Genomic DNA, 24,244 nt, shown 5'->3' on the forward strand with positions numbered 1-24,244 from the left:
GTGTGTGTGTGTGTGTGCACGCATGCGTGACAGCGTTAGAGCCAAGAAGGCAGCCAGCCCTGACAAAGCTTGGCTGGAGAGCCATGGCACCCACTCAAGAGAGGTCATCATACCCAGACACTAGCCTTCCAACCTCTTGTCTGAGACACTCAAGCGGTTTAGTGGAACGGCCCCCCCCCACACCCAGACCTCTATCCTCGGCCAGCAACGCTGACGTCTCTATACCTCTCCGACCTCGGTTCTACCATGCCAGTCACAAGGACCTCTTTCTGCCCCAGCATGCCTACGCATTGTTGACTCAGGCTTTGTGCTCACAGAAGCACTTCCTCTGCTCTGCTCCCCTCTTGCAGTCACCCTATGCTCTGCCTTCACAGCCTCCATCGTTCTTTTTTTATCAAAAAAAAATTTTTAATGTTTATTTATTTCTGAGAGAGAGAGAGAGAGAGAGAGAGCATGAGCAGAGGAGGGGCAGACAGAGAGGGAGACACAGAATCCGAAGCAGGCTCCAGGCTCCCAGCTGTCGGCACAGAGCCCGACGCGGGGCTCGAACCCATGGACCGCAAGATCATGACCTGAGCTAAAGTCGGATGCTTAACCGACTGAGCCACCCGGAAGCCTCCATGGTTTGTTTATTTATAGGTTTGGTTACATGTTTTGGCTGTGGACTGTCACCCCCGTCTAGGCCCAGGAGTCCAGGGACCTTGTCTGTCTGATTCACTCCTAGCGCGTATTAGGCCCTCAGTGAGTTTTTGTTGAAATGGATGAATGAATCCACCCAGCCACTGAACTATCACACTGGGAGTTAGCGGATAAACCATTATCAGATTAGGGCCCCGAGGGCATGCGGGAGCAGTGTTCTTGGCTGAATTCACGCTTTAGACTTGTTGAGTTTATTACTTTAATTTTTCTTTTTTTTTTTTTTTTTCAACGTTTATTTATTTTTGGGACAGAGAGAGACAGAGCATGAACGGGCGAGGGGCAGAGAGAGAGGGAGACACAGAATCGGAAACAGGCTCCAGGCTCTGAGCCATCAGTCCAGAGCCCGACGCGGGGCTCGAACTCACGGACCGTGAGATCGTGACCTGGTTGAAGTCGGACGCTTAACCGACTGCGCCACCCAGGCGCCCCTACTTTAATTTTTCAACAAAGGTGACTGACCTGCATATTTCCATGCCCAGGGGCTCCGAGGAATGGGAATATGCCAACCAGAAACACCCATGAAGCTAGTTACCTGGCGGGATTTGTAGAGCACTGATTGGGGGTTGATAAGCTTTGGTTTGAGGCCCCAATCTCTGCGGATCTGATGACTGAGCCTTAAAAGCGGCATCCCCCAAGAAAATCTGCCAGGGTCAAATGGACCCTGAGAGCGGGAGGGGACACGTCCTAAAGTCACACCGGGAGCATCATACAACGTGGTTTATTTCCTGGACATTTTCAACCTGTACGCAGCCAGCAGGATAGTTCCACCTAGGATTTAGTCGGATTTTCAACTTTCCCTAGGAAGAGAATGGCCTCTGTGGCTTTGTTTATCAGCAGCAGCAGGAAGGACCTATTGAAGCGGATGACGGTGTAAGAGGGGCTGTCCTTTGACCGGACTATGAGCTTGGTGGCGGTGGCTGCTGAGGCCTCGGTCCCCTCCTCGCTGACGTCCAGCACAGCCTTGTGGGCAACCTGCCAGGGAAAAAACAAACGTCAGTGGTCCCCGGGGGAGGGGCACCTTTACTTAACTGAGCTTTGGGGTTCTGCCTGGGAATGGCGATGCCACGCCTCGAGGGGCTTCAACCTTATTATGCCAGGTGCCTGGCATTAGGTTTGCAGCTGTCATTGGTACCGGTCCACTGGTCTTTAAGCGTGGAGTTGAGTGGTTACAAATTCACACCAGAAATGACCCAGGTTTGACTCCCAGTTCTGCCACTTATTGTTGCAAAAGATATTTAGATGCTGCAGGCTTCACTCTCCAAATCTCTGGAAGGGTCATCATAATGGTGTATATCCCACAAGGTCATTGGGTGAATTAAAGGAGATCACACAAAGTATGTGTGCGGGAGTGTTGCTACATGCGTGCCCTGGAGACATAAGGAGGTGTTATTAAGTGCTGGATCCCTTCTGGGTCTCCTAGGAAAGAGACTTACCCTGGGGCTCATGTTCTCCCAAGCTTCAGGGGGGCCTGAGGACTCCCAACAATGACAGTCATTATTGTTCAGATGTGCCCATGAACACGTAATGGGAAAAGGACCATCACGCCCACCGTATTCCATCGGGACCTCCGTAATCTTTCCCCGGACGCCAATGACAAAGCTCCCCTTCCATGACCCAGGGACACTTCTGACCATTATTTGTATTATCAAAATACACTTTTAAGTTGGGGATCAGAAACCCATGAGCAGACAAGGACTAGACAGGGAGACCTCTTGTCAGAGCAGGGAGCCCACAGGGGACCTGGAGGGTGCACCCTCACTAAAAGGGACACTCACAGCTCAGCTCCGGCTGATGGGTGCTATTGTAGGGCATTGGGCTCACTGTTGCCATGCGGGAATTGGACTCAGAGATTTGTTTCAAGACGGTCAGAAATCTATAATTTCAGGTACAATATCCTACATGATGGAAGTTGGCTCTCTTTCTTTTTAATACCAGAGGTCACACACAACCCATCTACAGGGTAGTAATGGCCCATGGGCAGCCAATTTGACTGCAGTGTGAAGTCCCAGGCTTCAGGGGCGAGGTCGAATGCCAGGGGGCATCTGCTTATCTGCATGGGTATCGAGGCAGCAGAGTTGCTTTCCCCAGACAGGACTGATTTTCACAGAACTGTGTGGTTGGACCTTAGGAACACTTGTTTGAAGAGGGATAAAAGTTGCCTGTGTATCAGAGGTATGATGGTCGTAAAGCCACAGACAGGCCTGGCAGCCATGAAATTCGGCCCAACTTCTGCCCCAGAGAAGTCACTGTGCCTCTCAGGGTCTGCGTTTCCTTATCAGTGAGATGTGAGAGCTCGATTAGCCAGGTACTGTAAACTCTTCCTGCTCTCCCTGCCCAGGCAAATGTTCTCGTGGACCAACTCACTTTGGAAAGCTGCAGGAAGTCTGTCTTTGTGATTCCAGAAAAATCAGCATTATTATTAAAGGCATCCCAGATGCCCATCTTCGGGAGGATGGTTTCCAGGTCATAGGAGGCAGAAATGGAAAATTTCGGAATGAACACCTCTATCCACCTGCAGAGATGGAGAAAAGGAAAAAGTGAGGTCATGAGCCCCTTGCTCTCTATCTCTGCTTCTAGGTGGCATTTCGGGAGACTCTGTTCTTCCTCTAGGTATTGCTGGCTGCTGCTGAAGTAGTCAATACATCCCAGACAACCAACCCAGGTTGCTCTGGAGGTAAAGCCCCCTATCTAGGGGCAAGTCTGGCCCTGGAGATAAATGAGATGAAAGGGAGGGCCCTAATGAAGGAAGGTACAGAGAATACACGGGGATCCAGCAAGGGAGCCTATGGCAGAAACCAATGGGGGACACCAGGCAGTGATGGAAGTGTGTCTGCCGTCCCTGGCCCAGCACATCCCCCACCCCCAGCCCCTCCTGAGACAAACTCTGCTAACCCCTGAGAGCAGCAGAGTCCAACAGAACTTTCTGCAAGGGTGGACATAGTCTCTATTTGTGCTGTTCCACATTTTAGCCATTAGCCATGCATGGTTATACTGAACAGCTTAAATGTGGCTAGTGCCAGTGAGGAAAACATTTTTTTTTTGTTTTACTTATTTTAGTTAACTTAAATTTATATAACTACAGGGGGCTAGTGGCTACTACGTGGGATAACACATCCCTCCAGGTCAACATAAGTTTTTCTTCCTCAGCAATAATTTCCCTGAACCAAGAATGAACAGCCTGCATTTACTGAGCATTTACTATGCGCCAGGCATCGTCCCAGATAATTTTAGTCATTTCCATTTTAAAGATGTCAAAACTTACTTTTAGTGCTTTGCGCAAGGTCATGTACTCGGTGAGTCACAAAACTGAAAGCACAAAAGTGTTGGATGGACACTCAAGTCCTCATTGATGGGCATCAGCACAATGGACAGCTCTCTCTTCCCTCTTGCTTCTCCAGCACCCGCCTGGCCATCTCCTCCCTGAGCTGTCTGCCGCTCTTTATGAACCGCCCCCTGCCCCAGCCTCCCTGCTGCCTCCTCTGTCCAGCCCTGGTTGCAGTCAGAAAAGAGAAGAAACCTCTGAAGGATCCTACAGTGTTCCTTAATTCCCAACTTCACCTCTTTGCCAGGGCTGTTTCCTTTGCCAAAAGCGCCCTGCCTCAGCCTCTATGTCCCATCCATCCCTTCACGTCCTATCTATGCTCCTGACTCCAATGTACCATCTCTTTGAAGCCTTCTTCCGTCTCTGCTAAAAGTGATCTCTCTTTGCTCTGAAGCTCCTTAGCACTTTGCCTGCCTCCCCCTGGGCATTGATCTTTGTCTTTCTCTTGGCCCTGTCTTCTCTCCTCTTGGACTGTGGGCACCTGGGAATGATGCCAAGAATGCCAAGAAAATATTGCTAAGAGATTGTATGTGAGGCCTTGATAGTCCTTTGTATCTTATGGTTAACATCCTCTTGATACTCTCCATAATGGTTACAGAACTAATAATAATCTGGGGTGCCTGGGTGTCTCAGTCAGCTAAGCAAACGACTCTTGATTTCGGCTCAGGTCATGATCCCACAGTCCGTGGGTTCAAGCACCGCGTTGGGCTCTGTCCTGGCAGTGTGGAGCCCGATGCTTTCTCTCTCTCCCTCTCTCACTGCCCCTACCCAGCTCATTCTTTCTCTCTCTCTCTCTCTCAAACTAAATAAATAAACTTAAAACAAAAAATAAAATACAAAACTTGAAAGGGAAAAGGAAAAGAAAGAACTAATCAGCTAAGTACTTTATGCACAGTAACTCGTTTTATCTTTTCCACAACTTATGGGCTCAGTAATATCATGATTCTCATTTTATAGGTGAGCATCAATGCTTTCTTTGCTTATTTATTTTTATGGAATCAGTCCATGGAGTTTAATATTGGATTGGCTGATAGGGTGAGTTCTGCTAGCCATGACGGAAGAGCTTTGCAAGGACATATTAGTTACGTGGCTGTGGGCAATTCACCTCCCTTCTCCGAGCCTCGACTTCCTTACGTGTGGGTGGGGGTGACAGTGCTCCAGTGTTCTTCACCTGTCGGGTGACTGTGAAGTTCAAGTGGGAACACACACACACGGCACCAAGTTCACCATCCAGCGTGCAGCGGCCGCTCAGTTGGCAGGAGCGATTACTCAACAGCTGCCACCCTTGGATGTACGTCCTCATCCCTTGCCCCATGCTTGGGTGTACACCATCACCTGCCCTAGGAGTCTGGAAATGGACACAGATTCCCACCTCTTCCGGAGTAAGAGGCTCCATCGCCTCAGTGTCCTGGCTGACAAGGCCTGTTCCAGCTGCCTCATCTTGCCCTGGCCAGGGAGGACAAAGAAGGCCACGGTGTTGCCACTGTATTCCATCTGTAGTACAGAGCAGCTCAGCTCCGGATCCACCCCAAAAGCAAATTGTTCCACCTGGTGCATCATCGGGACCTTCACAGTGGCCCCCTGGCCCACCAGGAACGGAGAGCTCTTTCTTGTATATCCAGGGTGAAAGGGCTTCTCCCACTTGGCTGGCACAGAGAGAAAAGAGAGGTCTTTGTGTCAAAGTGCTGTCAGCAAAAATGATGAAGTCAGGATCTCTGAAAACTCTCTCCTCCATAAAAGCAATGGGAGAATTGCCAACAATGATCAGAATGAGCTTTCTTAGAACTCTAGAAATTAACCAAACTCTTTCGGCAAATTAGGGAATGGTTTATTCAAGTGAAGCAGCTAAATCTTGGGAAGAAGGTGAACTTTGGGGTATTTTAACTTGCCCTAGTTCCATTCCCCATGTCCTAACTCTTCAGGAGACTTGAACAACAAGAGTGTGCATTTCCAGTGAAATCCAGAAACCTGGCAGCCCCAGGAGGGAAAAAATAGGGCTGGAACCCATTCAAAGACTCAATCCCTAAACACTGTTATTTGACCTATCCTGTGCTTCCCTGGGAGGCATCATTTGCAGAACTGTCTGTACTTGATCTGATTTGGAGCTCAACCAATGCAAAAAACTCTATTCCTCAGAGGAAATTAGTCAAAAGCAGTCACAGGCAGTGATACATTTTGCAGCTGCCAGGGGCAGTAGAGAACACTTGAGGCAAACAATGAACGAGTCAAAAAGGTTAACAGGACAGGCTGGGGATAGGGGTGGGGGGTGACATCTGCAAAAACGACAAGAGTAATGACCTCTGCATTGCCACCCTTCCCTAAAGACAATAAGGAAAACTGGCAAACATATTCAGAAGCAACTTCTTTGGAACTCTGGAAATTAATCAAAGCCTTGTAGCAACCTAGGGAGAGTTGATTCAAGACAAATGGCCGAATTTCAGAAAGAACAGTCAATTTTGTGGTTATTTTAACTTGTGCCAGTCCTGTCCTCTACTCTCTAGCTCAGCAGTAGCCTTGACAAATAGCAGCCTGTGTTCCCACTACCATTGGGAGAGCGATTGACCTGGAGGTCTTTCAAAGTCTCATTTTCGAAGAATTATTATCACTTGACCCGTCGGATAGTTAACTGGAAGATCTCACTTCCAAGGTTGATTGGTGCACAGTCAGTGATCAAAGCCTTCTCCCCAGGGGGCTGGAAGTTTTTTGCTAGAAACAATTACAGACAAACGTTTTAGTTTTATGGTTGCCTGGGTGGGGATAACAGATGGGGCAAACAACAAAGTGATAAAAAATTCTAGAAGGAAAAGCTGAGGCATAAGATGTCCGTTGGAGCTTTGGAAACCTCCATTATATCCTGGGCATTTAGAAGCTTCATGCATGTGTAAAGCTGTGTGCCTATTTGAGAAAACATATGAGAAGGCTGTAAGTTCTCACTTACGGCTGACCTTGAGGGTCTGCAGAGATAGAAAGTGAAGACTGAGTCAGAGTTATAAACTGCCTGGCTGAGTGTTGATGACACATCAGCCCCCCATGCACACAAGAGTCCTCAGCAAAGACTAGGAGATTTGTTTGGTCCAAGCACTTAAGAAATCTCTGCCCAAGGGGGCGCCTGGGTGGCTCCGTAGGTGGAGCGTCCGACTTCGGCTCAGGTCATGATTTCGCAGTCTGTGAGTCTGAGCCCCGCATCGGGCTCTGTGCTGACAGCTCAGAGCCTGGAGCCTGTTTCAGGTTTTGTGTCTCCCTCTCTCTCTGCCCCTCCCGAGCTCATGCTCTGTCTCTCTCTCTCTGTGTCAAAAATAAATAAACATTAAAAAAAATAATAAAAAAAAAAATCTCTGCCCAGTCATAACTAACCACTTGACTAACCAAGAAGACACTTTGGTGGCCACACATGACAAAGTATAGACTTTAAAGAATTAGTTCGGAAAAGGCACTCAAGAAACAACTACTGCAACAAGCAAAAACAACAAATCCTTGGGATGAGGTAAATCTGATTTTCAGAGCTGCAACATTGCATTATTTTAAAAATCCAGCTTTTACAAAAAAATATGAGGCATAAAAAGAAAGTATGGGCCATACACAAGAAAAAGCCAATCTGCTAATATGAGAAATAAAAGAAGGGACACTGAAAAAGATCTTATGGACATTAAAGGAAAATAAAGGAATACTACAAACAACTCTATGCCCACAAATTTGATAACTGAGATGAAATATTCCAATTTTCCAAACCTTAAATAAGAAGAAATAGACAATATGAATAGGTCTATATCTATCAAAGAAATTGGCAATCATTAAAACCTTCCAAAATAGGAAATACCAGGCCCAGATGGATTCACTAGTGAATTCTACCAAACACTTAAGAAAGAAATTATAGGGGCGTCTGGATGGCTCAATTGGTTAAGTGTCTGACTTCGGCTCAGGTCATGATCTCACAGTTTGTGAGTTCGAGCCCCACATCGGACTCTGTGCTGACAGCTCAGAGCCTGGAGCCTGCTTCGAATTCTGTGTCTCCCTCTCTCTCTCCGCACCTCCTCTGCTCATGCTCTGTCTGTCTCTCTCTCTCCTTCAAAAGTAAATAAAAACATTTTAAAAAAGAAAGAAATTATACGAATTCTTTACAATCTCTTTCAGAGGATAGAAGCAGAGAAAATACTTCCTAATTTGTTCTATCAAGCCAGCATTACTTTAATACCAAAGTCAGACAAAGACATTGCAAGAAAACTACAGACCAGTGTCTTTTATGAACACAGATATAAGAATCCTGCACAAAATACTAACAAATCAAATCCGATAATGTATAAAAATAATTATGTGCCACAACCAAATGGGGTTTTTTCCAGGTTTGTAAGGCTGGTTCAACATTTGAAAATAAATTAATACAATCCATCATATCAAGAAGCTAAGCAAGAAAAATTAATCATATGAATAGATGAAGCAAAAGCATTCGACAAAATCCAACACCAGTCATAATAAAAATTCTCAATAAACTAGGAATAAAGGAATAACTTCTTCAATTTGATAAAAAAAAAATAGCTACGAAAAGCCCACAGCTGATATAATACTTAATGGTGAGAAACTCAAAGTTTTCCCACTAAGGTCAGGTGTAATGCAAGGATGTCCCCTCTTGCCACTCCTGTCCAACATTTTACTGGAAGTTCTAGTTGATGCAATAAGATAAGAAAAAAGAAATAGAGTGTATACAGGTTGGGAAAGAAGAAGTAAAACTTTCTTTGTTTGCAGATGACATGATCATCTATGTAGAAAACCCAAGAGTCAACAAACAAAAGAATCCATGGAACTAATGAGGGAGTATAGCAAAGTTGCAGGATACAAGGTTAATATACAAAAGTCAATTGCTTTTCCATATGCCAGCAATGAATAAGTGGAGTTTGAAATTAAAAACATAATACGACTTACATTTGCATCCAAAAAAATACTTAGGTATGAATCTAACAAAATACATGCAAGATCTATATGAAGAAAATTACAAAACTCAGATAATGAAATCAAAGAACTAAATGAATAGAAGGATATTCCATGTTCATGAATACAAAGTCTCAATATTGTTAAGATGTCAATTCTTCCCAACATGATCTATAGATTCAATGCAATCTCAGTCAAAATACTAGCAAGTTATATTATAGATATTAACAAACTAATACTAAAGTTTATATCAAAAGCAAAAGACCCAGAATAGGCAATCCATTACTGAAGAAGAACAAAGTTGCAGCACTCACACTAACCAACTTCAAGACTTACTATAAGGCTGTAGTACTCAAGACAGTGTGGTATTGGTGAAGAATACACAACTAGATCAATGGAACAAAGAGAGAGCTTACAAACAGACCCATGTAAAGATAGCCAACTGATCTTTGACAAAGGATCAAAACCAATATAATAGAGCAAAAATAGTCTTTTCAATAAATGGTGTTGGGACCACTAGCATTTGTATGCAAAGAGAAAAAAAAAGAATCTGGACACGTACTTTACATCGTTCATAAAAAATTAACTCAAAATGGGCCACCTGGGTGGCTCAGTTGGTTGGGCGACCAGCTTCAGTTTAGGTCATGATCTCACAACTCTTGTGAGTTCGAGCCCCGCATCAGGCTCTGCGCTGATAGCTCAGAGCCTGGAGCCTGTTTCAGATTCTGTGTCTCCCTCTCTCTCTGCCCTTCCCCCACTCACACTCTGCCCCTCTCTCTCAGTCAAAAATAAACATTAAAAATTTTTTAAAAAAATTAATTCAAAACGGACCACAGACCTAAACATAAAACACGTAGAAGATAATATAGGAAAAAAACTAGATGTCCCTGGGTATGGCAAAAAATGTGTAGATACAACAGTAGAGGCACAATCCATGAAAGAAATCACTGGTAAGCCAAACTTCATTAAAATTTAAAACTTCTGCTCCGTGAAAGACAATGTTAAGAAAATGAAAAGCCAAGCGACAGACTAAGAGAAAATATTTGTAACAGAGGCACCTGATAAGAGACTGTTATTCCAAATATACTAAGAACTCTTAAAGCTTAGCAATGAGAAAAACATATGACTGGATTAAAAAAGTGGGCTAACCACCTTGACAGATACCTTGTCAAGGAAGACAGGCAGGTGACAGATAAAGATGAAAAGATGCTCCATGTCATATGTCACCGGGGAAATGCAAATTGAAACAGCAACGAGATATCAACAAAACACCCATTCACGTGGCCCAGATCTGGAACACTGACAACACCAAGTGCTGGCAAGGCTGTGGAGCAACAGGAACTCTCACACATCACTGGCATGAATGCAAAAACGGTACAGCCACTTTGGAAGACAGTTTGGTGGTCTCTTTCCAAACCAAGCATGTTTTTGCCAAACAGTCCTGCAAGCATGCTCCTTGGCATAAGGAATTGAAAACTGTGTCCCCACAAAACCCTGCACATATTAAAGGATTCTATTTATATGAAATGTCCAGAAGAGGCAAACTATAGAAACGGAAAGTGTATTCTTGTTTCTGAGGAAGAACATAAATGACGAGTGAGTGCTCACGGAGAGGTGATGGAAATGTTCTGGAGTCATGTATGGACATAGTTGCACAACCTTGTGGGTGTACTAAAAACAAGACGCACTGAACTGTACATTTAACATAGCGAATTTCGTGCTGTGTGACTTATATTTCAAGAAGAAAATAAGATTAAGTTAAATGAACAACGTAGATAAAGCACAGAGGACATAACAGGGGCTCATGGCGTATTGATTCTTTTTCCTTCCCCTCCCTCCTTGCAGAATGGATGGAGAAATGGGTGGAAAGGTGAGCGGGTAGATAGAGGGAAAGATAAATGGGGGGTAGGGGGACAGCAGGAGGGAGAAAGGAAGGGGAGGAGAGAGAGGAGAAGCAGGGAGGGATGGTACAATGGCATCCATGATAACTCAGCCCTGAGTGTCCAGCACACCGGCAGAAGCAAAAGCCCATGGTGCTGGCTGTATCATCACCCATCCAGTTAGTAGAGAGACTCACACATTAGGCACATGCCCGGGATCATGGAGCAAGTAAGGGGTAGAGGTGGAATCCGAACCCAGGGCTGTCCGACTTCAAAGCCGTTGTCCATTCTGTGGCAGCACAGTGTCTTTGCAAACTGTAAAGCTCGAGACATTTGCCCAGGGGGTGTGAATGGCAGTTAAGCTGGACTGTCTACACTTCCATACACTGGCCAGTCTACACATCCACCTATAAAAGTGCTCTCACCTTTGGATTTGCTGGGCTGTCCATGGAGGCCAGGGTCAGCCTCTCAGGACGCATAATCAGGCTATCCAGACACAGAGCTGAATGACCCCCCCACCACCGTAATTGATAAACTAAAGCTAGCAGAGGGAACAGGAGGTCTCATGCAGCCAGCTTCTGACACAGCTGATTCAAACTCAGGCTTCCCCTTACTTCACCGTGCTGTCTAGGGCTTGTCTAGTTTGCTTATTCAACTGGGGGTAAAAAGAAACAACATTAAAATCAAAATCAGCCTCTCAGAGCCTTACCTTTTCTTTTTAAAAAAAAAATTTTTTTTCAACGTTTATTTATTTTTGGGACAGAGAGAGACAGAGCATGAACGGGGGAGGGGCAGAGAGAGAGGGAGACAGAGAATCGGAAACAGGCTCCAGGCTCTGAGCCATCAGCCCAGAGCCCGACGCGGGGCTCGAACTCACGGACCGCGAGATCGTGACCCGGCTGAAGTCGGACGTCAGAGCCTTACCTTTAAAGAAAACGGGGTTCACCAGGACCATGGCCGTCAGAGGGTCAAGGTCTTGGATTAAGTCTACAACCTTCCCTTTGGTCTCCTTCTCCACATAGCTGTTGATTCTCTTCCGGGTGGTGGAGGTGCTGGAGAAATCTGTAGAAAAGACCTTCGAATCATACAGCCTCTTGACGTCGTCCAAGAAATTTGTCTGTAGCCGCAGCTCCTTTTTGATGAAGAGGAAGCTTCCCATCCTCAAGTCTAGGCCTTTGCTGGGGACACTGAGTGAGTGGAGCAGGTGCTGGAAGGCCCGGTGGATGGCGGATTCCGGCTCGTGTGTGAGGTTGAACCCCAGGCCTTGGAGGATCTGGGTCTTGGTGGCTGAGCGGGCCCCGAGGGAGAGCGTGGCCAGGGAAGCGGAGATACTCAGGGGGGAGAAGAAGACGTTCTGATCCGGAGTCTTCAAAACCAGCCTCCGGTAGAGGCGGAAGGCAAAGTTGGTGTTGCTGGAAGATACCCAGGGGGTAGCGCTGTTCCTTGTGGGGGAAGGGCAGGGGCCACTGGATGGGGGTACACAGTAGACCGGAGCACAGATGCTGACAACCAGGAAAAGTCGATAAAAGGGAGAGGCCATTTTGGGACGAAACAAGTCTGCAAGAGAGGAAAGGACCACCGAGGGAAGGTAAGCCGAGCGTCCAGCCTGGAATCAGAGACCTTGTGACACCCCACCCCCATTCGTGATAGAACCGGGACACACTGGACGGTGAACAAAGCTCTCGCAACCCCCCTGATGCAGATGTTATTGTTGTCCTTGTCTTACAAACCAAGAAACAGGCCTCAGAGAGGTTGTGTGATTTAGGCCACGCAGCTGGGTCGTGTTCTGTCTGGGATTCAAAGCCGGGTCTTAAAGCCACAATCTCAGATCCCACGCGCTTTGCTGTTTCTGCTCCGAAGGCTTATCGTTCAGAAAGTAAGACAGTGAAACCAGATGGTACAGTCCCAATCGTCGCAGCCAGACGCGCCCTCTTACCCCTGAGAGAACCCTCCAGATAGTCTTGGTCCCTTTTGTGAGGACACGATCACAGCTCTCCATGGCTGCCCACCGCCTGCCCCAGGCATCTGCTGGTATGTCCCTCAAAAAGTGGACACCCCGGGGGCGCCTGGGTGGCCCAGTCGGTTAAGCGTCCGACTCCTGATCTCAGCTCAGGTCAGGAGTCTCACGGTCTCACGGTCGTGAGTTCAAGTCCCGCATCGGGCTCTGCGGGGATATTGCAGCATCTGCTTGGATTCTGTCTCTACTTCTCTCTGACCCTCCCCCACTTGTGCTCTCTCTCTCTTTCTCTCTCGCTTTCTCCACTTGATCTTAGCCAAAAGGCCGAGAAGCGATCTCTCTCTCTTTTTCAAAATAAGTGAACTTAAAAAAAAAGTGGAAACCCCAGGCCGGAGGCTGTCCTGGAACCAGAGGCCCGCACAACCCCTGCTATGCCACGTGTCCTCCCGGGGTGCCCCCCCTCGCTCCCAGGGTGTCCCCCAACCCCCCATCTGTGAAGAAGGACGGCTCCGAGGAAGAAGTGAGAGGGTCTGTATAGCACCCAGAGCCGTGTCTGGCCCGCGGAAGGCATGAGGTCAAAGCTGCTTCCCCCCCAACCCTCACCCCGGGTGGCTGCTGTTGTGATTTTGCCCTCCTCACTTGGAAGCAAGGCGAAGGGCAGGCTTGTCCCTGGATCTTCCCGACTGTGGGAAGGGAGGGGGTTGAGGGATGAGAAGGCCAGCCATGCCCAGGGATGAGGCGCCACACAAGAGGCAGGGTGCCGGTGGGGGCGGGGCTCTCGGGGCACCTGCTAAGGCCGAGGATCCACACCCCCATCAGCAGGCATGGCCTTGCCAGAGGAGATTGGTTACGTGTCCCAAGTCCCGGGCTGAGCAGGGGAGACCGGCCTGGCCAGTAGTCCTGCCAGGCAGTCAACTAGTAAATATCTCGGCCCCTCATGGTCCTGACCTTAGGCAAGTGGCTGCTTCTCTCTGAGCCCCAGGGAGGTGGCCTCAAAGGGGTCTGTGGCCATGGGTCTCAAGGGGGAGATCCTTATGCTCTTGAGGAAAAGCTCCACAGAAGCTTGTTCATTCGGCTCTTGAAATCCAACCTCCTTTGACACTTGGCCTCTCCCCCTCCCCCCCGCCGGGGCCCCTCTGGCCCCCCCCCCCCCTGTTCACCTTCTCTCCCCTGCTCAATTCCCCACTTGGCTCCCAGCTTCGGTCACTCAACCACACTGCAGACAGGGGGAGCTTTCTAGCCACAAAGCTCACGTGTCCCTCAGCTACTCAGATTCCTCACTGACCTTGGGAGGAAAGGCCAAGCACCTGTCGTTCGCAGTCCTTCTCTGTTGGGCTCCGACTTACCTCCCCAGCTCATCCTCAAGCACAAAGCTGTTCCAGTTCCCTGGAAAGATGGCATGGCCCTCAGCCCCGCCCCCCTGCCCCGTCCTCATCGGCCTCCTTAGCTAGCTCGACTGTCTGAGGGCTTCATTCCATTGTAAAACCCTACCCTCCCTGTGACGCACACTCCTGGTGAGGCCCCAGACCTGGAAGAGCCCACCCGCCTGCTCCTTCTTTGCCAAATGTTGGACAGACTGTGGCTCAGCAAGGCAGCTTGGTCCGCGGTGAATCCCCAGTCTGCAATTTTTATTTGCCTGGCAGGAGAGCACGGTCACCTCACCCTCCCATGGACTAGAGGGCGCAGCTCAGTCTTTTCCGTTTCCTTACGACGGATTCCTCGCCGTCCACGAATGCACGTGTGCGTGCGCACACACACACGCACACACACACGCACACATGTCAGACCGCCTCGTCTCCTGCGTCCCATGCAGGACCCTCAGAAAAGGAACCTATCTCACTCCTCCCCTCCACCCCTCTCCAAACTTCAGAGAGCATCCGTCTGTCCGTCCCGGGGCCCTCACACCTCTCTCTTCCGTACTTAAAACGCTCCCCCTCAACTACGTCCGTGCCATCGGCCTTTAAACACGTTCCCGGCTGAGACGAATGGCCCCCCGCCATCAGCCCAGTGAACACCTTTCTTCAGCCCCTCATTGCCTTATAGCTGCTGCCCTGTCTCCGTCCTCCCCATCCTGGCCCGAATCCTCACGAGCTGTGATCCGGATCCTGGCCCGGATCCTTCATGGTCCTCACGGTCTCACTTCCGCTCACCCTTGGCCCACTCCAGTCTGGCCTCCGGGTCCACAGAGATGGGACCAGCCTGCAAACACGTCTGGGTTCACCTCAGCTGCCTTCCCGGTAGCATCTGACACTGGAGGCCACCCCCCTCTTCTTATCCAGTCCCTCCCCATGGCTCTGTGACACCACATTCTCCTGCTGTTTGTTTCTCCTCTCCCTCTGTTCCTCCTCCTGAGTCACCTCTGTGCTTTCTGTCTCGAGCCCGGCCTCTGCGGTGTTCTCCACCTCCGCTGATCTCATCACTCCCGGGGCTTCATGACTGAAAAGCAAATTGCGTATTATTTTTAATCCCCAGCCCACACCTTTCCTCTGAACTCCGTATCTCTTTTTTAAGTTTATTTATTTAGTGTGTGTGTGTGTGTGTGTGTGTGTGTGTGAAAGGTGGGGGGAGGGGCAGAGAGAGAATCCCAAACAGGTTTCGTGCTGCCAGCACAGGGCCAGACAGGGTGCCCGAACTCGCGCACTGTGAGATCACGACCCGAGCCAAAACCAAGAGTCAAACACTTAACCAACTGAGCTACCCAGGCGCCCTTAAAGTTTCTTTTAATGTTCATTTATTTATTTTGAGAGAGAGTGGGAGAGAAAGAACACACACGAGCAGGGAAGGGGCAGAGAGAGGAGGAGAGAGAATCCCAATCCTCTGCTAGAGCAGAGCCCGACTCGGGGCTCGAACTCACAAACCGCGAGATCGTGACCTGAGCCGCCGTCGGACGCTTAACCGACGGAGCCACTCAGACGCCCCACGGACTCTGTATTTCTAACCACCTACTTGATACTTTCTCCTGATGTCACAAATGAACCTGAAACTCAGTAAGACCCTAACTGAACTCACACGGTTTCCCAAACCCCGTCTCCCAGTAAAAGTTTCAACTGAGACTTTCTTTGAACATCTCCGTCCACGGCGCTCTCGTTCACCTAGTTATTCAAGCCCAGGGCTCATCTTTGTGTGTCCTTCTTCCTCTTTGTCCACGCCGACACATCGCTTACCTCTTTTCACGTCTTCCAGTAGCCTCCCATTTTCCAGAGCTGGTACCAGTGTCCCATCCAGCCTGCACAACCTGGGATCCACCGGCCCCTCTAACTTCAGTTCGGATGTCAGAGCCCCTTGCTCGGGACTGCTGCGTCCAACCGTTGTACCCATTTTTTTGATCCTCACAGGTGATCTTCGTTGTGCCCTGCTGCCCTCACCAAACTTTCCTTGCCCTCCCCCCACCTCCCATTAATGTCTTTCTACTGTTTAGGTCCTATGTCATGTCATACCCTTAAGGAAGTTCTCTGACACTCAGATGAGGAAAATTCCCCCCTCGAAACGTTTTTACAGCACTATTAATTTTTTAGTGAGATACTTACCATGGCTACAATTTCACATTTCTTTGTGTGATGCAAAATTAAAGGAGTCACAGAGAACTTGTCCCTCTCGTACCTGCTGTACTTCATGGTGTGGCCAGTACAAAGGGCTCAGTTAAGGGTTTGAGGAAGGAATGAATTGAAATAAATTAAGTGTGCAATTTACCTCTGAGAGGTGATACTGCTTGGAAATCAGCGAGAAAGACCCTTGCAGGGTCTTAATTAAGGTGATACTTACATGGCATCCCCATCTATGAAATTGGAGTTGACTTAGATTTTTGGCCAAGACAAAGTAACTGACATTGAACTTGGACAAAAGGGGCGCCTGGGTGGCTCGGTGGGTTAAGCGTCTGACTCTTGATTTCGGCTCAGGCCGTGATCTTCCAGTTCCTGAGATGGAGCCCTGCGTCGGCTCTGAGCTGATAGTATGGAGCCTGCTTGGGATTCTCTCTCTCCCCCTCTCTCTACCTTTTTCCTGCTTGTGCTCTCTCTCTCTCTCAAAAAGAAATAAATAAATAAACTTAAAAAAAAAAGAAAACTGGGGGCACCTGTGTGGCTCAGTCTGTTGAGTGTCCAACTTCGGCTCCCGTCATGAACTCACGATTCATAGGTTCGAGCCCCATGGCAGGCTCTATGCCGACAGCTGAGCCTGGAGCCTGCTTTGGATTCTGTCTCCCTCTCTCTCTGCCCCTCCCCACCTCAAAAATAAATAAACATTACAAAATTTAAAAACATAGAAAATTAGGTAAAATACATGAAATAATCGAGACCCTAAAAAATATGTGAGACAATTCAGACATTGGACAACAGGCAGAGAAGGCAAACAAATGAGGGAAGCCCTGTGATTGTCCCCATATTCTGTCTAAAGACACTTTCCAGATACAAGGAGTTTAGGAAAGCAGAAGCAGCTATGGTTTGTGCAGCAAAAGGGTGCGTTAGCCTCGGCCCGAAGCTAAACACTCAGCGCTGCGTGCGTAAAGTGCAATTCCACCAGGACGGTCCGAAAGCAAAAGCAAATCTCCAAAACCACCGTGAAGATATAGAACAATTTCCAGAGTTCTCATAGCACGGGGAGGGAGGGAGGTTCCGACTGGACACAGTTGTGGGCTGTCAATGAGCACCTAAGGCATTCAGCAGAGACCCTAGAAGCGTCACATCTTGACGTTAGGGCTCAACTAACTTTAGTTTAAAGCCGCTGTAGACACCTTAACACACTTGGTCTGCAATGCAACATTTTATCATGAGAAGATGATAAACCATGATAAGATCCTGGACAGGATTAAACAAACAAACAAACAAAAGTCCTGCGTGTACTTGTGTTGGCCGTTCCAAAACAAGTGTCAACACGTTGTAAAGAGAGACAACAAAATCCAGACCAAAAAGATTATAAGAGAAAATCTAAATGGTTGAAAGAAAAGCTCAGTGAGCTTGAAAACACGTCAACAGGAGCTGTCCAAACTTTAAAGAGAGCAGGCGGGGGGAGGAAAATACCAGAGCCCCAGTGATCTGTGAAATGAAAGCAAGCGGACGAACAGATGGGCAGCTGGAGTCCTAGGCAAGGAGGGGGTGGGAGGGGAAAAGCCTGGAAGAAATAACAGGCAGAAATATTTGTGCCCCTTACTCTACGTAAACGAAGTAAAAAAAGACGAACTACAGTAGAATGAATACGGCCCGGTCATTTCTTCCCCCTGAGCTGTATGGTTGCACTTGACTCTCAGTCTGTCTAGGCTGCTCTCCCCTCCCTCCCCTTCTGACAAGCTGCTTTGCATCCTGCCGGCTCCAGCTCCAAACTTCTCACCCCGCAGAGTCTTCCAGATCCCACAGAAAGTCAGCCCCTCCCTTCGCCCACACCTGGAGCAAACCATTGCAATTTACCTCCTCGGGTGTCTGTCTCCCCGAGTGCACAGTCTGGATGTTGTGTGGCTTCCTCCAGGGCAGGGACCATAATCGGTGAGTGACGGGGAGAGAGGGAGAACAATAAAGGGAGTATAAAGATGGGGGAGGAGGTGGGAGGGCAGTGGGAGGAATGTAGGGAACCCGGAGGGCCAGGCTCTGCTGACTGGCCCACACCCAGGGACTTTTGTAAAGGCCTACAGTTGGTGAGACAGGTTGGCATCCTGAAGGATGGAGTTTCCCAGGCTGGGTTAATTGTCAGGAGAACCTGTGTTCTCATTAAAATGCACATTCCCAGGCCCCGCCTAGAACTACTGAGTCAGACTTTCCAGGGAAAGATGAGCCAACTTAGGAGTGAGGGGCGCTGGGTGCTTCCTTCCCGCACGACTTCCGCTCAGGTTGCAGACAGAATCTCTCTGGGGCTTCTCTGAAGCTCTCAGAGATATTCTTATCTCTGGCTCTGAACACCTCGGGTCCCGGGAAAAGCAAACCCCTGGTTCTCCCCAAATTCACAAGACCAATCCTGCTGCTGGAGAAATGACGCCTCGGATGCAGATCCCACGGGCCCATCCCAGGTCCCATCTAGATGGAGCCTTATCCCAAATCTGTCCACCTCCTCGGGGCCTCTCCTGCTGCGCCCAGGCTGCTCTAGACTCTTCTGTTCCTGGCTGTCAGATCTCCTGCCTACCTCACACATCTTTATGATTCTGCCCCATTTCTGGTTTATATGGATCTTCCCATCACTTTTTAAATTTGGCTATATCTTGGTACTTTTTTCATATATTTTTTAAAGTTTATTTATTTTGAGAGAGAGAGAGATGGCACAAGTAGGGGAGGGGCAGAGAGAGAGAGAGAGAGAGAGAGAGAGAGAGAGAGAATCCCAAGCAGGCTCTGCACTGGCAGCACAGAGCCCCCATGCGGGGCTCCAACTCAGGAACCCGCAAGATCATGAGCTGAGCCGAAACCAAGAGTCGGCTGCTTCACTGACTGAGCCACCCGGGCGCCCCGCATATATTTTTTTAATGTCGCCTATTCCTGCTGGGACCGTGGGGCACATGGGACGCCTGGAGGCTGGAATTTGCCATGTCACGTCAACCAGAAGCTGCTGTTCAGAAGCTCGCCAAGAGGGCGACCCCACAATGTTGTCGGGACCCAACATGACCGAGTGTGGACGTGAGCACCTGTCCCGTGGTGGGGGTGCTCCCCAGAGCCCCCTGCACTCTCTTGCTGCAACCCTGCTCATCCCTTAGCCCGCCCAGAGTGGCCGCGTGAGCCAGGCTGAGGGCGGGGAAGGGGGTAGATCCAGACGGACCCTCAGGCCCTGAGGAGTTTTGTCTAATTGTTCCTTTGTTTTCTGTTGGTTTTGGCAAAGAGGTCACTGTTTCAACATTCCAAGAGACACAGGCTTCCTGTTCCAGGAAGGATCTTCACCCTGCCGGGACTCTTTCCCAGCCCAGTCTTGGAATCTGGGATTCCTTCGTTGGCATCCCACCAAGAGAAACCAACCGAAAGGTTACCTGTGCTGGAAGGTTACCTTGAGAGACACCCACCCAGTAGCCTTCCTCCCTGGCTCTGGATGCCTTTACCAGGCGTCACTAATGCGGATGGGTGCCTACTGTGTGCAAAGTAGGTTCATATACATTACATTATGTAACCCCCTCCCCTGCCCAAATATCCTCTGAGATGAATATGATGATCCCCGCTTCACAGAGAGGAAAAACCAAGGATTGGGCACAATTAAGTGCCTTGCCTAATATCACGAACCAAATACACGGCAGAGCTGGGATTCGAACTTCAGTCTGTCCGACTCCGGGACCTCCCGCCCACCTCCAGCCACTTGAAGCCCCTGACAAAGTCCCTGAAATGGAAGACGGCCGCACCAGGCATCATGGCGTCCTGGGATGTATAGATGATGTATATACGTTTCTATAGATGATGCCTATCATCTATAGAAAACCAGATATTATTTTTTCTGTTCGAACCGATTGCTTTCTTTTTAACGTACGCTGATTTAAAGATCCATCTTGAGTAAAGAGTAGCACAAAAGAGGTGTGGATTCAGCCGCAATATCAAGAGCGGCTTGGGACTGAAACTAAAAGAGGAAATTGAGTGGAAATAGTGAGCATGTTTCCCAAAGAGAAGGGAGTCCCGGCCTCACACTCCTACTGTCGCCCCTGAGCACTGATGTGACCCAGCTGGGCCTGAATGGGAGGAAGCAGGGCCACGGGTCCCTAAGCTCTCATCCGGCTTCTCCACGCCTGGGACCACGCCTGGCACACTTAATGCTTGTTAAGTATTTGCTGGCTAAATGAACGCATGGCAGTGAAACTTTGGAGCAGGCTCTTTCATCTCCAAGAGGAATGTCAAAGTGTTGTTGGAGACAGGAGGGTTTTTGGAGATCATCCGGGGCCACCCCGTCATCGCAAAGGTGGGACACTGATGGGGGCACTTCCCTTCTTGGCTGGGGCTGTAACCCTGCTCCTATCGTCAGGTACGCTCCTGGCGGGCATCCCTGGGGCCAGAAGTCTCCGGAAGCTGATCGTGCCACAGAAGCCGTGGAGAGCAGAACCACAGAATCTACTGTCTGAGCAGTAGGTGTCCTCTTCTCAGGGAGGCCGAGCTGACCCCCGCCAGCCCCACCGGCACCTCGACCACCCTCACCTGTCTTCTTCATTTATTAACCCTATTGTTTATCGTATGCCTCTGTCTGCTAGCTTGGAACCCTTGGGGGGGCAAGACACTTTGTATGTTTTGTCCACTGATGCGTTTCAAGCCCGTAGAACGGTCCCTGCACAGGACGGACACACAGAAAATATTTGCTGGGGGGGGGGGGTGGACGAAGAAAAACTGAAATGCTCAGGGGACTTGCATTTAGTTCCAGATCTGTGGCTTTCCAGCTGTGGGAACTTGGGCAAGTTACGTGGTCTTCCTGAGCCTCGGTTTTCTCATCCGTAGAATGGAACCGTCGCCCAGCTTGAAGGGTTGGCGGGTCGGTTTCTTGGTGGAAAAACCGACACGATGCCAGTCCCGCGGGAGGCAGGTAGTCAGTGTTGGTTGCTTCAAAGGCGAATTTACTCACTTATTCATCCGTGGGGTCAGTCCATCCACAAACAGGTGGCCTGTGAAGGTGTTCTAGCAGAAGTAGGCGTGGATCTTTCTGGAAGCGGGAGTAACACACTGAAAGAAGCTGGTGGGTGTAGCAGAGAATGGGGAGCAAGAGCAGGGTGGGGTGGAGTGAGCAGGTGCAGGGAGGCGGCAATCCCCAGGGGGAGAAGCAGGCAAGGCCAATCTCCCCAGGCGGTGGCCTTCCGTCCCAGAGGAGTGGGGAGCTCTGGAGGGGGGCTGGCTGCGTCCGGAGCAAGGGGACTGCTGTGCCAGTCTTTCATTGCAGCAAACACAGACATGGCCCAGGCAATGGGGCCGAGGGACGCCCCAGTCTGCAGCCAGAGGGACACTTATAAACACATGTGTTTGCCCAAGACACCCTCCAGCTCAGCACCGGTGACAGCTCACCGTGGTTCTTGGACTAAAGATCAGCGTTCTCCCTGTAGCCCCCGAGGCCCCAGGCTCACTCACTGCCCACCTCCTCCTGCTTTATTTTGTTGTTCTGGCCACATTAATCCCGTTTCAGTTCCTCATCCCTGCCGCTTGCCTGCCCCAGGTCCTCTGCACCTGCTGTTTCCCCTGCTTGGCGGAATCTGTCTGTGTTCCCACTCCAAGCTCTTCCTCTTTCTTTCCCCCACGATAGGATTTATTTCTGTCGTGCAGAGCAAAAGTATGTCTGTGAAGGTGGGACATCGTCTGAAAAGTGTTTAAGACGTGCAACAGTCCTTTGACAATAAAGTTGGTCAGAGGGAAGACCAGTGAGCACTGGAGCTTGTGCTCAACTTCTATCTGGAAGCCCAGCCAGCATTTTCTAGATCGCTAACCACACTGAGGCAATCATACCTGTGTGCGGGTTTAACTGTGGCGACTCAAGAACAGATAAGCTCCCAGCCTTTGGAGCTTTCTCAGCCTTCTCGGAGCCCCCAGACCGGGTCGGACCCCCGTTACCTACCTTGGAAGGCCCCCAGGGTTGTCTTTCTTTTCATGCTCACCGGAGCTCGTGATCAGAAATGCACGTGTGTGTGTCTGCAACTCACGGCTGTTTCTCCCGCTGGATAGTAATGTCACGGAGGCAGGGGCCAGGTCTGTTTGTAACGGCCACCCGTGCACAGGCTGTCGCCCCATAATTCGCTGCTTAATAATGCAGGATTGATTGCAGCCCGCGTGGGGGTGGAGGGGAAATTCAGACCCAGGAGCCATGGAGGTGAGTGCTTTATTGAGACGCTGCTTGGAAGATGCCGGAAAGGTAGGGACGGTCTCATAGAGATATCCTAATGGACTGGGCGCTGGAGGACGAGCAGGAGCTCGTTAGGCAGGATGAGGGCATTCCCAGTAGAGGGGAATGCCAAGGCAAGGGCCCGGAGCACTGAATTTTGGAAAAGAGCTCGTCATCTCAGACGCTTGGGGGACGGTGAGAGGAGAGCTTAACAGGGGCCACTGCTGAATGCCTGCCATGTGCCGGGCATGGATTGCATGTCATGCCTTGTAACCCTCAGAGCTCCTCAGCCCCAGGACCTAGGTATTATTACACGTGTTTTAGTAAAGTAAATGAGGTTCAGGGGGGTTAAGTGACATGTCCAAGCCACCCAGCTACTATGTGGCTTGTCTGACTGTCCCTTGTCCCCAGTGGATAATGTCGCAGACCTGAGCCGACCACTGAGGGTTCCCTTGTGTATCTGGTGTCTTCCCACCACCCCCCCCCCCACCTCCCTCAGGCTGGTGCAGGGGAAATGGTGACCATCAACAGTGTGCTCTGCAGGGATTCCCTGCTTTTTGCCCCATGTCTGTGTCACTGGCACAGGGTCTCAGCCTTCTCTGGTTCCCACCCTCTCAAAGAGGAATGTTTACTCCGGTGCCCCCCCATCTTAGCCCTCACCACACTGTAAAGTAGCCCAATCCTTCTCCAGACGACCTCCTCCGCCAGCCCATGTGTGGGCGGGGTCTCCAGGGCCCTGGGGGTGCCCAGGACGGAAGAGAGGGCGCCTGTTGGATACACCCATGCTGAAGTGGACTGGGCAGCTCTCTTAGCTGGGAGAGGAGCTCAGGAGTGGCTAGCTAGGCCCCCAAGTCCACGTGGAACCCCTCCCTGCCCTGGCCCAGAAGACAAGTGCTTGCGGCCCACGGCAAACCACAAGGCCGTAGGAAAATCACTTTATGGCTCTGCCTCAGTTTCCACGTCTGTCCATTCTGGCCACCCCACGGGGCAGCTGTGACCAGAACACAAAAGGCACAGTAAGCGGTGAGCTGCTAGGCACCCCCAGGGGATGCCAGCTCAGGCTTCTTCGTGGCCACGCCACTCAGGACCCCCTCCCCCCAAAACACGTGGGCCGTGGGCATTTACGGCAGGAGGCAAAGGAATCAGCTGCTGGAAACGAGGGCTCCCATGCTTCTAATCTACATAGCTCCATGGGCATGTGGGACAGATCTTGCGGGGCCACGTTTTCTAGGCAGGTGCAGGGAACCCCCTGCCCCCACCCCATTCACTCTTGAGCTGAGCTCGCTAACAGGTTCAAACCCCAGGCTCTTCTCTGTGGGCTCTGGAATCAGATACACCTGGCACTGGACCCTCGTGGCTGCTATTCCGGGCTCCACCCCCCAGCGCTGGGCCAGCCCCACCCCTACTTTACCCTCCAACTGGATGCCTGGCTGATCCTGGAGTTCCCATGGGGACACCGCGGGCGACATAACTTTGTAGATCGCATACCAAAGATCCAAGGCTAAGGGCTCACCAAGGGGAACTAACTTTTCTAACGAAGGCTGCTAGTTTCCTCAGAGCCCCAGACGGGATTTGTCACTGCCCCCGTTTCAGGAACACAGAAATAGAGGCTCAGAGGAGGTATGTGGCTTTCCCAGAGACACTCTGTTCCTCAGATGTGAACCCAAGCGTCTCTCCCTCCAAAGTCTGGGTGCTCATGCCATCTTGTTGCTTTCCCCAAATTAT

General features: G+C 49.9%; 1 protein-coding gene across 4 annotated transcripts; it reads right to left on the reverse strand.

Moving 5' to 3' along the window:
• Positions 1-1,400: 1,400 nt before the first annotated feature.
• SERPINA9 (serpin family A member 9) lies at positions 1,401-18,443 on the reverse strand. 4 transcript variants are annotated; one of them, XM_040478147.1, is made up of 5 exons: positions 18,181-18,443; positions 11,749-12,381; positions 5,394-5,667; positions 3,064-3,211; positions 1,401-1,671 (listed from the first exon to the last, which is right to left on the reverse strand). In XM_040478147.1, exons 1-5 carry the CDS (start codon positions 18,419-18,421, stop codon positions 1,468-1,470), a joined length of 1,500 nt encoding a protein of 499 aa, XP_040334081.1. In that variant the 5' UTR covers positions 18,422-18,443; the 3' UTR covers positions 1,401-1,467. The 4 variants fall into 4 exon arrangements, with proteins under 4 accessions (XP_040334081.1, XP_040334084.1, XP_040334083.1 ...); XM_040478150.1 differs by lacking the exon at positions 18,181-18,443 and adding an exon at positions 15,139-15,195; XM_040478149.1 differs by lacking the exon at positions 18,181-18,443 and adding an exon at positions 14,922-15,077.
• Between the last annotated feature and the right edge of the window lie 5,801 nt (positions 18,444-24,244).

The sequence above is a fragment of the Herpailurus yagouaroundi genome, unplaced genomic scaffold (genome assembly GCF_014898765.1).
Source record: "Herpailurus yagouaroundi ecotype Mexico unplaced genomic scaffold, PumYag 141, whole genome shotgun sequence".
NCBI lineage: Eukaryota > Metazoa > Chordata > Mammalia > Carnivora > Felidae > Herpailurus > Herpailurus yagouaroundi.

Excerpts from the sequence above, each read along its gene's own strand:
- SERPINA9 (XM_040478147.1), bottom strand. The coding sequence starts at position 18,421 with ATGCCAACCTGTCTCACCAACTGTAGGCCTTTACAAAAGTCCCTGGGT. Across the intron at positions 12,382-18,180 it reads GGAGACAGACACCCGAGGAG|ACTTGTTTCGTCCCAAAATG; the intron begins GTAAATTGCAAT and ends CCTCTCTTGCAG. Across the intron at positions 5,668-11,748 it reads GAACCCCGTTTTCTTTAAAG|CCAAGTGGGAGAAGCCCTTT; the intron begins GTAAGGCTCTGA and ends TCTCTGTGCCAG.